At 49.0% G+C, this 17,077-nt stretch overlaps 1 protein-coding gene and 1 pseudogene across 1 annotated transcript in view; both read right to left on the bottom strand.

The window, feature by feature from the left end:
- LOC142588362 (uncharacterized) overlaps positions 1-13,039 on the bottom strand; it is a 47,604-nt gene extending 34,565 nt beyond the window's left edge. The window contains exons 1-5 of the mRNA XM_075699995.1: positions 12,808-13,039; positions 12,663-12,745; positions 12,133-12,313; positions 11,882-12,068; positions 1,578-1,951 (exon numbers count right to left, since the gene is read on the bottom strand). Of these exons, the coding sequence (XP_075556110.1) occupies positions 1,578-1,951; positions 11,882-12,030 (523 nt within the window). The 5' untranslated portion in view covers positions 12,031-12,068; positions 12,133-12,313; positions 12,663-12,745; positions 12,808-13,039. The remainder of the gene's footprint in view (positions 1-1,577; positions 1,952-11,881; positions 12,069-12,132; positions 12,314-12,662; positions 12,746-12,807) is intronic.
- On the bottom strand, positions 8,107-8,284 carry LOC142589162 (U2 spliceosomal RNA; annotated as a pseudogene).
- Positions 13,040-17,077: the final 4,038 nt, after the last annotated feature.

Genomic DNA, 17,077 nt, shown 5'->3' on the forward strand with positions numbered 1-17,077 from the left:
GGGACGTGACTTCGAGACACCGAAAGGGTTAAAAGCCAGAGACCGGGAGCCGCAAAGAGAGCACTCCTTCATTTATCTCTTTCGAGCTTCTTGCCACGGGCCGCAGCGTCCGAGTTGCTGCCTACCCGTAATGACTTTATGACTGTTAATTTCTTTGTACTCTCACTGCAATTAATGTAAATAAACCCCGAGTGTTCATATCAATATCCTCCTCAACCTCGGCCAACTCCCGCACCCAACGGCAAGGTCCAAAATCTGGGGGACAGCAATTGGGATTGTCCTCCAGATCCAACAATATTCTCACTTTTCTGCAAACGTTGTTCCCGATGTATTGGCTTGCTAAATTACCTACTTCACTGACTACGCGATATATGTGCCGTCATAAGGGCCCCGAGAGCAACAAATAACGATTGACATAAACGAAGCAGCCGCTTGTGTCTCGTTTTGTTTCTCATTTGACGCTTACAGTACGTATACCTTGCAAGCAGCGTAATTATTTCACGCATAACTTCTGTAGCTAGTTTGCGTAATGCTTTCGTTTCCATTGCACTGCTAAGCGTATTCTATTCAGAACGCTGTGGACTGGCGACGCGTTTCTGACAGGAAGCTGCAGCATACAACGTTACAGGGGGAAAAAATGGGGCCAGAAGATTTGCATTCTCGGGTTTTATGTTCCATAACCCCGATTTGATTATATAGTACGCCGTAGTGGGAGATTGCTGATTAATTTTGACCACCAGGGGATCTTAAAGGTGCCCACAATGCACGGGATAATTGTCTTAGAACGCAAGCACGGACGGGCGCGGCGGGTGCCCAGGCCCACCAAAAAGGGCGCCGGACTCGAATCTCATTGATTTGAAAATAAAGGCTACGCTCTCTTTACAAGAGGAGCCTTCGTGGCGCGTGATATATGCAATACCTGCGGGAGTAATAATGAAACCTCTTCTGCACCTCTGACTCGCCATCAGAAGTTCCCACAAGATTAATTATCGGTGAGGAGAAAAGTACGGCATAAATGACTTTGCCCGTTTAAGAGTACTTTTCCTGGTGCTTGACATGTCGTAAAGCTGTGGAAGTACCGTCATCATCAATATTGTGCGCATAATTAAACCACTGCTGCCGTACGCAGAACGTCCTATCTATCGAGAGTGCGGCCTATACAAACACTCCACCTGTCATTCCCTGATGAAAGCAAGTTCCCGATGCGTTGATGACTGATATTTTTGGGAGACAATTAGGCCATCACTGCTGTAACTGACCCAAAATGCAGCCGGAAGAAAAAAAAATTGGCCTTTTTTTGAATTTACTGTGTCCCCAAATATCCATCTATCTTGCGCGCAACTACTTTCCCCCCTGAGAGCTGCACTCCCACTACAGTCACGTCATTGACGGAATGTTCCTATATATCAGCTGGATATAACATTGCGGCCAGGAAACCAGAGTGCGAATGGTGAAGACCCCATATGCAAGATCCATGACTATTATTGCTTGGGGCAAATTATAAGCCCCGAACTGTGTAAAATTTCATACACTGTATTTCCTAGCGATTGATGTGCAATATCGACGGAAGCACTTACCGGTGCCTTCGGCAGCATCTGTGACCCCGCGCTTAAAGGCGGACGCGGTGCCTTTCTCGGCGCTCGAGCCAGGCGGCACCTTCGGTTGTAGCAGATGCTCGACATCAGTGGGCAGGACTTGCAGCGAGGAATCCGTGTCGTCACCCCTCACGCCGGCATGGTTGACGTTGATTTCAGACCCATCGCTGCTTTGGGACGACGAGTCTGAACCGGTCGTCATTGGGCGCCTGGAAAACGCGGAAGACATGGCGACCTGGTCGATTGCTGAGTCTGCTTCTTCTCTGCGCTCGTGGCTTCGACGCGCGCTCTTCTCGAGGAGCACCCGCTGCCTCAGGGGATGATGATGATGATGATATTCGACGGGTCGCGCATACCTACAACAAGAGGATGGCCGAGAAGCGGGTGGAATAACAAGGAGGAAACATTCGCGATGGGGGCGGGGAGAGGGTAGGGAATGGTACAAATAGTTATTAATTTGTCGTGCATAATTTTCATAAGTGGTGTACACAGAGCATTCCTTTTCTATAATGCCCTGCCAAGCACATTCCGTTCAGAACGCTGTGGACAGGCTAGGCGTATCCGACAGGAAACTGCCGAGTTAGACTGTTAGAGAAAAGATGTGCCCACAAATTATATTCGTACTACACAACCGTGCCAGAAATTACGTCATTTCGTTAATTTTTCAAGTGGATATTAGCGTGACACATAGGTGCCGAAAGCAGGCAGTTGCAGTAGTGCTTCATTTTAATGCGATTAGCAATCTCCTGGAACTGCATGCACTTCTCTGTATATCCGTCCATATCTAACCCCTTTAACGTCATCGTGGATCACTCGGTTAGTGCCCGAACAGACGACTTGGGCCATTTGGTACGTCATATTGCGTATGTGATTATTGCGTATGTGATTCTAAGTACGTGAACATCCTTAGCCAACAATTCATAATGGGTATGTGCCATTGCATAGGTGGAAAGTTTTCATTTTGCCGCGGGGGGGAGGGGGGTGTGCTCGGGCCAGACCAGCTGTCCGGACCCCACCCATATATATATTTCAAGGAATAGGTCTGTAGGTCCCATGCGTAGGTAGTTGAAACGAAGCAGCACACGAAAATTTCATGTTTACTAGTTTTAACACTGGCCTACACTAAGAGTGACACGGCCTTCGTCAGAATAAATAAGAAGTTATTCTGACGAGGGCCACGCCACGGCCGAAGCGTGAAAACCGTTCAACATGCAATCTCCATACGCGTGTCCCTTCCTTTCAACGGTATTTATATATATATATATATATATATATATATATATATATATATATATATATAGGGAGAGAGAAAGAGAGAGAGAGAGACCTTCCAGCCGGAGACCCCACATATAGCATATAGCCTCCACACAATGGCATATAGGTGCCCGATTAGACAAACAGAACAAGACGCAAGAAATGGGCAACAAACATCTAGAACGCCGACTACACAGAAGTCGGCAATAAAAGCTGCAGAGTGTCAAGAAATAAATTAACTGAACAGAATGGTTCCAGTGAGTGCATTAAGCGAGGAGCGCTGAGCAGAGAACTTACGCACGTGTCGGTAACAGAAAAGTTATAGCGAAGTTTCATTTGGCGAACGTGGGTAACGCGCAAGCGTATCGGTGCTATGCATTTTTGTGCACGGCATGCAGAATGTTCTAAAGATTATTTGATTGTAAGTCGGACAGTTCATTCAAGGCGTATTTTGTTTATTTTGTGAGTTTTATGACCTTTTTTTATAAAGCTTAAAGTGCCATTAGGGAAGATGGTAAGGCACTGTAAAAAATGTACAGTCTATATAGGTTCAAGCAGTTTTCTAATGTGCTATTCACACTATTCATTTTCCCATTCTTCCTGTTCTTAAGTCTCCTGGGCACGCCAAGCCCGTGCCTTTTGCAGGACTTCTTCAGCGTGTATCCGGCGCTTGGCGAAGACTGCGCAGTCGTTCGACTCGCGGTCGGCCTGCCGAAGCTTTCGTCGCTGCTCCGTCATTCTCGCTCAGCGCTCGGTTTCTCGCTTACAAGATGATCCCGGTACGCGTCCGTAGCGCACACAGAACCCGTACCAACTGCCGGAGGGGTCAACCCAGCGCGCCTCCGCCTGCCCTCCGCCTCCGCGACGCTCTGCCTCCTTGATCCTTCCCCCCTTCGCTCAACGCCACCTAGCGTTTCCTCTAGGTGGTGTTACTTTGCCGCGGGCACAATAGGGGGACAAAAAATTTAGTTATGGGAATTCATCGAGCGTTTTCTTTTTTTTTTCTCTCTTTTTAACTAGGTAGCACATTAGGCAGTATAACAGCAAGAGCTTGGTGGTGCTACCCACGTCCTCGTTCCGAAGGGGGCACTCATAACATCCATCCATCCATCTATTCTCTCAGCGCGCTCCTCCGCACTTTCCCCGGCGCGCGATTCTGTTCTCCACCTCCAGGCGCCTTCCTCCTCCGGCGCTCCCTTCCCTAGAGGCGGCAAACAATCTCGCAGCTTACATCAGAAAAGAACCGCGACTTCAGACGGAACATGAGACGAAGTAGTGGACAGGAGGAGCTTTTCATCTTCAAGCATGTCGGACCAACTGACCCAAAGTTTCCTCTTGAACCCGATAATGTCGCAATTTTCACAGACGGGGCATATGCGCTTGCTCGTAATCATTGAGGAAGTTGGCTACGCTGAAGTGCAGAATGTTGCGCTACGGTTTGTCACTAATTGCTTCAACGCTAATCACATTATTGTCGAGATTTAATGCAAGGTGTGTTCTGCCGAAATTTTGTTGACACCACCCCCACCATAGAGGGCTGGATGTGGTAATTATTATTATTATTATTATTATTATTATTATTATTATTATTATTATTATTATTATTATTATTATTATTATAGCTAGTCCTGCATTCGGCAGTAACTTCTAAATACAAAGCGCCCCTTCTATCAATAGGTTGATAGTGGTGCTTTCCGATTCTTGTGGACGACATCAGAGGGACAGTGTCACAGACAAACCACACTGCAACATGCTCTCTCAAGGTAGCTGTCGCTCACCGGCGCGGTCCCCCGTTGCAACGGCACACGGCGCGCGCTCTCGCTCGAGCGCCAAACCACTACCCCGTCCGCGCCCGCCGCATGCTGTATACACAGGGGACACAGCGCGCGCACGCTACTCCGACACTCAAAACCAGGGTTAAGCGAGGCCGCACCTCACCAAAGGAAACTCTAGGCAACGCTCTCTAAATGGGACATTTGTTAATCGGGGTTGAAGCAAAATACGATTGCTTATAATCAAATTAAGAGGGATTACGGAAAATGACAAATAGTAGTTAGTGAAATTGAAATTTCGGTTTCGTAATGGTTGTGACCGCAAGCGCCACTCCGCGCCCAGCGTTTCAAGTGTACCCTGCCGTGTTGCCTTTCCCCTTTGCTGGAATAAAGTGAGTGGTTGTCTGGTCCCCTACGCGAATAGTCCGTCTCATCGTCTGCGGCGCTGTGCGCCCCGGCCGGTAGGCCTCATGCCGTAAGTCCCGCGTCCGGCCGCCCCGTCGAAGCAGCTACACCGTGCACATGAACGGCGCCACCCGAGAGTGCGTTAAATAGCCTCAGAATGCGAATCGCGTTAGAAGACTGGGGTGAGATGCTTCATGAAAGTGAAAAATAGGCATCCACCTGGACTGTAGAAAGAAGCTACAAAGGAAACCCATAAGGGCGTCTCACGAACTCGTATGGGGTGAGCAGGCAGCCGAAGGAAAAATTGGTGCCGTTTACCGCGCTGCCTATGACACTTCCGAGGCGGACCAAAATGCTCGTACCTTCTGCGAAGCCGCTCGGCAAGAAGAGACCGCGCGCCAAGCGAATCGACAAGAAAGCTGCCGACCCGGTAATATAGTGTGCCTTTCGTGGCAGCTGACCGCGAGTTCGTGAAGCGATTTGTGGGACACCCCTTCGGCTTCGCTTGAATGGTTTGCGAACGGCTGAGGTTTCAGGCTGACTTGCGCAGGGCTCTAGTGCGTACAGTGCAGTCTCTCCGGCGAATGTTTCCGGGTCGCGAGTCGTTCCACATTTTTCACTCGTGTGCCGTTTTCGCCGATCCCTCTGCCAACGTAAGGTGCCCGCGATGTCTAGTTGCAACGGCTTCGGGTAGCCCGGGCACCCTATACCATCAATGACCTCTCGATTGTATCTGCTGGTGTTTAACAATGCTCCAACTACTTCTATGAAGACACGTTTTAGTTTCATGTCATGGCGGATTCCTATGTGCACAGCTCCAAGAATGCGAGAGGCACAGTTCGTAGTGTGCGCCCGATACGCGCGAATTCGTCATGCTTCCCGCTGGCGCGTCTCTCGCTGGTCCAACGCAGACTACCTCATGACATTGCCTCCTCGACATCACTGCCTTTCTGCGGCACTTAACGCAGAAGAATGGTTATTTGGCGTCATTAAAAGCGAAGCACTAGACAACGTGCGAAGACGGCCGCTGCATGTTTAAACTTCACTTCCGAGCCAACCAGGCGTCCTTGGCTAATCCGATGCGGAATAGAAATTTGGAGAAACTGCGTCGTTACCGCAAGCCATCAGACAACAAAGCTGAGAAAACGGCGAAATGGCGCCATCTCGTGTGGATGCTACAAAACTATCGTGGAAATCTTTTGTGACGTCATTTTCACGATGTACGTACACGAGATAATTCTTCGTGGAGCCTGGTATAACGCACCTTCGTGTTAAAAAATTCGCAGAAACCATCTGACGATGACTGTCGACAATAATGCACTTAGCATTGAATCAATATTCCGACACAACGTATTGCCACTGTCGAAGCGAGTTATGTATGAGGTACGTATTGCAACGGCATTCCTCTTTACCGCTTCTCTAATAGCACTCGGCGTCATCTGGCACCGCCACCGCGAATCCTGTGCGTGGTCTCCGAAATGCAAGGCGCGGCCGCGTGTGCAAAAGCTGAGAAACGCGTCATGCGGCAACCAGGCTCCTCTCTCGCAAGGTGTGAGACTGGGCTAGTTGGTGCTGCACTACGATGTGTACACCGCGGCTGACAGACGACGGAGAAGGAACGACGAGGACAAGCGCTGACTTCCAACTGCAAGACAATCTGCACGAGTCATCAACAGGCGCAATGAGAAGGCAGTATAGGCTGCGCAGTCACACGCAGCTGCCCGTAGAACGTTTACTCAACGGGCCGCGTGGCTCAAGAAAAGCAACATGACACGCTGGCCGATATGATGGGACGCGCATGCGCACCAGCGCTCGACCGTTAGTCTTGGCTGCAGGCACCACGTTGGAAGATGACGCGTCGATGAAGTTTGGCACGCGCTCCTATGGTCCGAATACCTTTCCTCATGGGTGTACGTAAAACGCACAAGAATCGGCCTGTGTAACGCCGAAATCAACAATGATACTGCAGCAAATGGCAACAGTAGCTTTGAGTCAGTCAACATATTGAATGGAAAATCGAATTGCCAAGCCTCAGCGGTGGTACTCAAGTAATTTATCCGCCTGCCGCGCGGCGATTGAGGGTTCGATTTCTCGTCGTAACTGATGGTTTTTTTTCTGCAGTACATTTTGTCATTTTTCCCCTTTTTCTTTCTGCCTCTACTTTTTTTTTCGGCGGTGTCACTAAAGTGGCGAAAACATTTTCGCCACTTCGATTTCATAATGGCGAACGACAGCGAGCAACACGTCCTCAGGGCCGCTCGACATCCAGATATAATGCACCGTCGGCTCATGCGTACTGTATAAGTTTATTGTGCTGTTGCTGTGGATAAGTTTCTCTCAATGCTTTTGCATATACTCTCCATAGTGCATGCAAGAACGGCGCAAGAAATTTGCTTAAATTTGTGAGTTGTTGGTCTGATGCATGTGCCAGTCCGGCAGGAGTGATCACGCACTACTTCCTGCCATCTTGCTTTGTCAGATGTAAGTGGCGAAAAGGCTTTCGCCGAGTCGGGGAAAACTGCCGAAGGCAAAAGAAACTCATTAACAAAACATGTGAATTGGTATCCAACCAAGGTACCCAGTGTAGCAATCTGATTTTACCGCAACGCTAACGAAATGGTCGACTTACGATAGTTTCCCTACTTGTAATGTTAAACGCAGACTGCCAATTTTTTCAGCTTTCTGCCGCATGAATTTCGTTGGTTTCAGCATTTCTAAAGAAATGAATTCTCGTGTGCATTACGAACGTTCTACTTTAACCTTTGTTAGAAACACCCACTGCATGTTCTGTTAGCCCCCTTTGGCACTGGTTACAAACGAAGGGAAATGTCGCACGTGTAAACCGTTACACGTGTCAAACGTGTAACCACGTTTGCGCAGAAGCCTATCTCTACAGCATTGGCTAGTTTTAGTAGACGAAGCAGAATTAAAGTAAAAGCGCGCATAATGCTACTTGCACGGCCGAAAATGCATTGAAACGAATGCAGAACCACCAATGCCGAAACGTCATAACTCGCGCTACCCATTTTACAGATCTACAGCGAAGCTCCAGTTTCCAGTGGATCGACGTCCGCAGACCGAAAATGTCATCCGATCCCAAAGATAATGCAATACTGGGCCGACCCAAGGCGGAGGTGAAGCAGGCGTCAAGCATTCCGCCAACTTGCAAAAATAAGTTTAATATCCTGGGTCCGAATACAACCCGTATCAGATATTAGGCTAATAAGAACAGACACTACACTGGCCTGCGTCAGCCATGTGAACGTTCGTACGCGCTCGCGTATCTCGCTGCCTTTCCTTCCGCTCTCCCTTGTTGGCGGCCCCGTCGAAACGATACGCTTGTCCAGTTTCCTCCAGCTACTTGGGGTGGCGGTTCCGTCGTCCACGCGAATGTAATATAAATATAACCAAATGTATGTATAAATATAACCAAAGGAGGGAGTTTGTGGGAAACCAATTTGATGTGGCCTGTATTGTGTATTCGAGTGGTTGAGTGGCCTCATTGTGGTTTTCGAGTGACCTCACAACCGTTACTGCACTGCGAGACGTCGACCAACGCACGATCGCCTTGGCTACGGTGAAGCACTGTGGGCCGTCGAAATGCGGTGAGGGGCGTGTCTGTTCTACGTGCTCGGACTCGTTAGCAAAAGGCGTTGTGTCGCGTTTTTCGCCAATACATAGGTATGTATGCCCCCAGCTGCCTCATCATCTTCCGAGGCTCGATATCGTGGAGGAGCGACTAGTCGCGCCTCGCCTTCCCTTTATGTGCATACGGCGTTTGATACACACCAATGGGCAGTTCGCCATTAAGAGGCCCACATACACAGCTTCGCTGGTCAACCACCTTTACAAAGTGCTATGGCACTGAATCTCTTTTATTAGTGGTCCGCGGTATGATAAACAGCCTCCCGGAGAAGCATCAAGAAAACTGACTTCAGCGACGAACCATCGTTTCAACAAGGGTCACGTCACGCCGGTTCCCGAACTAAGAATGAAGGCGATTTCAAGAGCGATCAGCGAAGGCAACTGTATTGAGTAGAGTTGCGCTTCTCTGCTTTCATTAATTATCGATTATGTTAATTTGCGAGATCCAGTTTCGACTTCCCCATCCTCGTAAAATTGACGTGTAGTCACACGAACTTATTTCCACCAAATAACTTAGCGGCCCAGTAGCGAAGCGCAATCGCAGCATTGATCAATTTTTCATAAGCACACGTCATATCAGCACGCGCCACGTTCGACGTACTTCCATAAATACATTGCCGGATCCGTCAACGTACCTGTAAAGAAAGTTACAGGGAACCGTCGGATGTACCTTTAGGCACACCCTTGCAAAAAACGCCGTATTTATTTAGGCTGTGGTCAAAGGTTGTCCGATGTCCACCTTCAGCTTTTTACATTGACTCTATAGACGGATCCGGCACCGTTTTTATGGAAGTACGTACGACATATATCATTGTTTTTTTTCTTTGCGTTTATTTTTTTCATTGAGGGCCCGCATTTGACCGTCGGGGAAGGAGCAGGTGAGGTGGGGCTCAGAAGGCCGCATCCAAAACAAATTTCGAGGACGAGGAAGTGAGTCTGTTCCTGAGGTTCAGAAACTTCTGCATGATTATTACGACTTATTTTCTGTACAAAATTTCTGCTCCACGGAGCAGAATTTTTCTCTGCAGAGTTGTGCAATAAACGTGCCTCATTTCGTACCTTTTTGTGAAACAAATACTGGAATGTTTTGAAAGCTAATTGCACTCGCGAAATGTTTTCTCTTCAAAGTTGATATGTACAGGTCCTTAGCCTTTATTACGCCTGCGGTGAATCATGCAGGTCGTCACACCACAAGCCGTCAAGTACCTGCTTGTGCACTGCGTCGTTAACCACACTAGCATTTCGCAATCTACAATTGGGAAGCAGCTTTCTCATCGTAATATCATCCGGTACGATGGCATAGGAAGTACCGTATTTTTTGGGTGTAGAAGACTGAGTTTTTTTCCCAAATGTTCGTTGGTGCGTCTTGTGCGTATTTATGTACATATGCATGAAACCAAGCACTCTGGCAGGACGAGTCTGCAGTGCTCGGCGATTAAAACGCGATACTCGGATCACATAGCGGCCGGCGCTTTCTCACGCCACTGTGGAGCGCTGGGTGATCGCCGAGTGACTCAATGCAGTCACAATGCATCACAAAGACTCACTCTTACAACATACGAAAATTCATCAGCTCTGTTCTCGTGGTGCAAGAAGCGCCCGCCACTAGGCACTCCAAGAACGGAGTTTCAACCGCCAAGCACTGCACGCGTATTTTTTTTTCACGAGTTCAAGAAATCGTGCAGGGCAGTACTCCAAAAGAAATCGAATTTTGTGTTTCAACGTTTCTTAACACTGAATTGTTAAGAAAATGAACAAGGAAGTGAGAACTTTAATTTTTGCATCTGTACAATGTTATTTTTTTACACAGGGGAATATAGAGTTGCACTATGAAGCAACATTTGTTATTTTATTTAATTTCAGTGAAGATACCGTACAGCAAGTAGGTGTGATATAAATCTACAATGAATGAATACAAGCAGGCAAATTCCCACAGGGCAGTGAACAAGTAGGATAAAAGTAATTGTGGCAAAAATGACTGATGAACAGGCACCAGCAGGCAAGTGTGAATAGAAGGTATGTGTCATGTCCGATCAATGCCGCTGAAGGGCGGTCCAGAAGCTGCGGTGCCTCGCTGAAGTACGCTGCTCAACCGCTAGCATAATTCATGGCAGCAGAAAAAAAGATGAGCTTGGTGTCATACAAGCATCAGATTACAAAGGACATGATTGTATAATAATGACCCCCTCAAGCTAACGTTGATGTTTTCATGCATTCAATTCACATGGTGTGCTTTTCGTAGTGTTACATTGATGCTGTTTTGCACTGGACATAATGCGTGGATACGGAAAAGATGCCAAGAGAGACAACTCCGAATACGAAGCAGTTTGATATGAAACTAAGAGCCATCGCCAAATATACGAGTAGATAACTGGACACCCTCCATGTGAGGGAAATGTCCAGCGCCAAAGTTGGAAGAGATTCCGAAAATATTAGCCACCATCATTGCAGAACCATCAACAAACTTTCTGAAGGACGGACGTGACCGATTGCGCGAAACAAGCAACCAAATATTGCGTGGATGGATTGGGAACACAACCCAGGAAAAATTATGCCAAGTACCATATGAAATAAGCGAAGTAGCACGCGCGTGCATACAACAGACAACACACAAACTGCAACAGACGCTCGCTTAAGCATACTCAAACGAATACATACGCGCGTGCAACGTCGCAACGCGAACCAGCATCAGCGTACCATTACGAAGGGCCAGAATGTGAATGAAAGTTGACGAGCGAGAATCCCCAGATCAAGCCAATGTTATCCCCTGAGCAGAGTACCTCTGATGATCCGGAACAGCTTGTCGCCTGGAATTGCTTGGTCCGCCGATTACACGGCCACCAACAATGCGCGTCTTTGCCGAGCGGCCGTGACACAGCTACAGGATAGAATGAACAACTCCAACAGCGATGTCACATCTGTATTCGCGTCATGACTCCGTAGTTGCGTGCCGTCGTCGGGGCAGCACAGAGCGAATGACTTTTCCTGCAGCTCCACTTCTTCGGGCGTCGCAATGTGATGAATTGCGGCGAGAGCAACGCCTGCCTCCTTGCGGTCAGCAGTAGATGTCACCGCCTACTACGTGGGCAGGACAGGCCTTGACGGGCGGCGATTGTCAAGACAAGGGTTGCAGACTGAAACGACAGACATGAGTCTGGTTAAGTACCAGTCAGCACTGTCACAGCACAGGTCGGAACTAGACATACTTACGTGCAATCACGGTATTGCAGGGCGGGGCCAGCAGGTTTCTTCATCCCCAGGACACCAATAGCTCTGAGGCAGAAGCAGATACGTGGTGATTGGCGGGATGGCAGGCGCTGAACAACATCTGTCCGACACACGGCTTGGTGCAGGAACATGCTCACGTGTGCCAGGGGCCAAGGTACAGGTCGCGGAACTAAAAAAAAAATAATAAAGGCCACTTGTTAAATGACGAAAGTAACCAGAAGGCACGTACTCACCATAACAAGTGTCATCGCGCTGGCATGGATGATGGACTCGTCAAAAATGGTTGGCTTGTCGACCGAAGAAAGCACGGGGTGACACAGAAAACGGAAGACAGAAAAATGTGACCACCCACCACCGTCTTCACCGCAGCGCCCCGCGCTGCAGACCGGAGGCAATGTCCGTTCTTCTGTTGCGCTAGAAAAAAAAAAAAGAAAACCCGACACTAATTTCGGGTGCCATTTACTTCCGCAATCCCACATATCGCGCGCATTGGCGCGAAATCATGGCCGGGAAGCAACAGCAGTCGTAACGGGCCGATGTCCGCCCGTGTCGCAAACAAGAGCGCAGCCAGCTGAGCCCGCGTAGTGCCAGCTAAGCCAAAAGCTACAATCGCCCCACGTCGTCCTCCCCGCTTCCATCACGAGGACGACCCGATGTGGCTGCGGCCTTCTCGTGCCAATCAGTTTAAAAGGGTTAATTCTGCCAATTAGCTTAGTAGGCCATTCGATAGCCACGCCGCCCTCGCCAGCTAAGAGACTCCCACCTCGTGAATTAGCTGCTGAAGTAGCGACAGCTGCTTCGTTGTCCCTTGGAGTAGTGCCAGTCACTAGGTTGCACGGCATCCACCTACGGTGAGGTTGACGAAAAAAATTAACATAACGTCAACGGCACGCTAGATTGGAACATACCGTATTTGCATGTAAATAGCGCGAGGGTGGCGCTTGGCCACACACACACGTAACGTGAAGTGATGCCGAAGAAAAAAAAAAGAACAACGCATAAAAGTGCAAGAGCACCGACTTTTGGGCTACTTGTTTATACGCATAGCAGATCACGGTCAAGCGCACACAAACAAGGACAAAGTGAAGAGTAGTAAGCGCTTGTGTTGTCTACGCCTAACTTTGTCTTTGTGCGCGCTTGACCGTGATCTGCTATGCATAGGAGCGGATGCTCACATGGCCTTATTTATTGCTGCTATGAGTTGCCGTCACAAAATAAAGTAAAAAGGTGGACTCTGGCGGCTGTCACCGTCAGCGAGAACGGCGTCGTATACATTGTGACACGCACTAAGGTTATCGGACAAACAGCCGCTCACGAATTCCCGCGACACAATCGAACACGACAAAGCCTTCCATGGATTGAGCGGTGATGCACTGTGCGACATTGAAGACAGCGTGACTTATAAGACTGCTCGCTTGACGCCCCTGCACAAGAGCGTCTATATTCTTGCTAATAGTTGCGATAATTACGCCGAAAGCACATTGATGCGGCACTAACAGCGTTCTAAATCAGGAAAATACGGCAAAAAATACAGGGGCAACTCTCAGCTCGATGGCGAGCAGTCGAAATAAAATAAAAATCAATAGTAACTGAATTATCCTTACTTGATCTGAATGCGAAAGCATAATGACGTCACACGCAAGCACCTCGGAATCTCGCTTCCAATTAAGACGTGACTATGATATGTGACGGCATGTATTGTCACGTACCCTTGCCAACTCTACCTTAATCCACTTTGCTCTAATTTGTACCATGCTTAACTCCCTTTACACCACTTTAAGTCACCTTATTCTAAGTTGTTCCAACTTTACTTCACCCTAATTAAGAATAATTCACATTAATTCACCCAAATTCATTTTACCGATAATTACTACTAATTACCGTTGTTATACCATTTTCCAACTTTCGTATTACTATTGACGTCCTAGAAGTCGCTGATGGCACCACATGATGCGATAATTATTGGCACCACTCTGCCTACAACGCCGGCTTTTCTGCTTGATGGGACATATAGTGCTTTCGCATTAACAAAGAAAGGCCTTATATTCCTGTAGCGAACCCGAATATAACGCGAACCGCGTTCCGTGGTAAGAAACGTCGAGGGAAAACAACGCGTTATATGCGTGGAAATACGGTAATTACGCAGCAACGTCTAACCTACGAAATGGCCATCATGTAGACATAAGAGCAATAGCCGCGTCACCTTAAGTTACATACCTGTATAGGGGCCCACCTTGCAAGTTAGCTGGTGAGGCACGTGGCGTTGCTTTGTTGTCTCTCGGTAAAGTGGCACGGTCAGTTCGTTGTCCAACGTTCTCGTACGGGTGGGAACACGCGCGCACGCACAACTGAAAACTTGAAGGCAGGCGCGACTTCACACTTGTAGGCAGCAACGGAGGCGTCGGTGTAACACGCGGCAGCTCATGGGCAATAATGAAATGTCCGCCGGGCGTAACACGTGTGTTCCACGAGCTCCAATGAATGTCGTGCGAGAATTCCGGAGCAAAAGCCCGAGGCCATAACTGGAGCAGCCGCGACGCAAAGCTTCGAAGCACCCCCTACAGCAGGACTCGGAGGTGGCAGCCACGGTTGCTTTTGCGTCAGTGAAATGTTAGGGTGGCTAATGACGACAATGGCTGCCAGAGCACCTGGTAGAATGCAGAGGTTCAGCTGACGCCGGCGACGGTAGCCTAGAGAAAGAAACTACGGTAGCGTGAAATTCTATATGACGGGCGTGACACCCAGCGACCGCTTCTTAAACCATATTTTAATATAAAATCTCAGCTGTTGGCGCATGCACTCTTGTGCCCAGTCGTCTTTCCTTCGTGCACCTTACGTTATCGCCCTTCGCCGCTGGATCCCAGTTGCCGTTATCGCCGAGATCAGGAAGTCGGCGCAACCGCTTGTGTACAAGAAAATAAACAAAGAACCCAAGAAACCTCCCACCTCCCCTTGTGTAAAACCCCATTTTTAATGAGTCTTGAAGGCAATGAAATGAAATCGCCGACAACATCAGACCTTCCATAAGCCACCGGTTTCCATATGTTCCGCAAGTGCCTACTTCGTTCAACAGCGGCGGTGGGCCGCTCTGAGGATTACGGTGGCGCTTGCAGTGGCATCGTCTATCGATAGGACCCGCGGACGCAACCAGCGCACCGCGCTCATCACGCTGCCGTCGCCGTGTTTGCGATGCGCTCTCACTGACTGCGTGACTTGCAATCCACGAGCGCGCACCCCGTAACGTGTGGGAACCCACTCCGAGTTCTCGATTTCATGTTCACTCGCACCGTCTCGTTTCGGACTGCCGGCGACAAGGATGCCCCGTTCATTTGATGTGTCCCCGTACTCTAACCGTTTAGATTTATTATCACGCGCGCTTATACAGTAACATTGATTTCGTGGATATGCTAGCAGCGTGCTAAATGGCGGTTAACGAATAAAGAGAATATATATATATATATATATATATATATATATATATATATATATATATATATATATATATATATATATATATATATATATATATAAGGGCTGCTGCTTGCAATGGCGCGAATGAGGCCGACTCTCGAGGTAAGACGTGTGTATCGGCGACGGTGACTATATATGGCATTGCGAGAAACGTTTAACGACGAACGAGACAGCCCTTTTCTACGAACCCAAAAGCGCCAACGCCTGTTTTAGAGCGCGCTTTGCGGGGCGGCGAGCTCGCCGAGATTTAGCTAGCCCGCTTACACCTCGGTATACGCATATCTTCGAGCTGCCCGACGCAGCACAGGCAGTAGCACACTGCTGTTGAACACGAGGTTGGCACTTCGATGCCCTGCCGCGGGAATCGAACAGTGAAAGAATGTTCGTGTACTTAGATGCACACCTTTGCAAGTTTTACAGCGAAGCTGTTAGCCGTTACTTGGTCGGAATTTTTCGTGTCCGCGTCCGTTAGCAAAAGAAGTAAAGCCAGTTCCACGCAGTGAATTAAAGCTGTCAGAACAGTGATAATAATAATATTTCGGGTTTTACGTGCCAAAACCACTTTCTGATTATGAGGCACGCCGTAGTGGAGGACTCCGGAAATTTTGACCACCTGGGGTTCTTTAACGTGCACCTAAATCTAAGCACACGGGTGTTTTCGCATTTCGCCCCCATCGAAATGCGGCCGCCGTGGCCGGGATTCGATCCCGCGACCTCGTGCTCAGCAGCCCAACACCATAGCCACTGAGCAACCACGGCGGGTAAGGAACAGCGAAGCTCGTGGTTGTTTTCTCAACATTGAACATGCGTTTAGCGCGATTTTCATGAGTCTTTTGTTTCGGTGTCCTCGTTTTGTGAAATTTGAGCTTCGGTTCCGGATTGCGCACATTCTTCAGTTGCATGAGGTTGTGATCACACCACAGTCTACCACACGCCTTGCAGCTTTGGCCGTACTCACGGTCGAAGAATTCTCTCTTGAACCGTCCATCGGCACACTCCACGGGAGGAATCTCTTTGCATCGACGTCTCTGCTCGGCCTCCTACTCTCGAAGTTGGGGGTTAGCTTGCCTCTGCTGGCGCTTGGCTTGTGTTGCCTCCTCTTGAAAGGTAGGGGGGGGGTGTTGGCCTTCCTCCACCGGCGCTTGGCTTGCGCTTCCCACTCTCGAAGCTCTGGATTTGCGCGAGGTCGGCCCGCTCTCTTGCGGTCGCCTGCTGCCGCTCGCGCCGAGCGGAATCCATGGGGCGAAAGGGCGTGCGCCGGCGGAACACCTGCTCCTATACCCCTCTCCCGGCGCACACTCTGCCCACCTGCGAGACACCGGACAACGGACGGCGAAGGCTCGACTTAGAACAGCTCCGCTGTTAAAAAGAGGCCAATCCCGGCGGCATTGCAGGGCCAGGAGAAGTGGCTCGTACCCCCGTAAGGCAATCCTCATGACAGGTTATAAGACAGCACTGGGCCTGCCAACACGAACGGCAATCACAAAACTACTAGACCTCGGCACAACAAATGCCTATGGTCAACACGGGGAGGCACAGCTCGCCTCTCAAAAGACAATATTACAGTGTACGTACGACAACAGGACGAGCTCTCCTCCGGAGACTAAACAACCAGGACAGCATACGAGAGATCGAACGCCCGGTAGGCATACCGGACGAGATCGGGTCTACGTTCAAGGTGGCTCTCATCGCTAGGCACATTCATCC

Source organism: Dermacentor variabilis, chromosome 7, assembly GCF_050947875.1.
Source record: "Dermacentor variabilis isolate Ectoservices chromosome 7, ASM5094787v1, whole genome shotgun sequence".
Classification (NCBI taxonomy): domain Eukaryota; kingdom Metazoa; phylum Arthropoda; class Arachnida; order Ixodida; family Ixodidae; genus Dermacentor; species Dermacentor variabilis.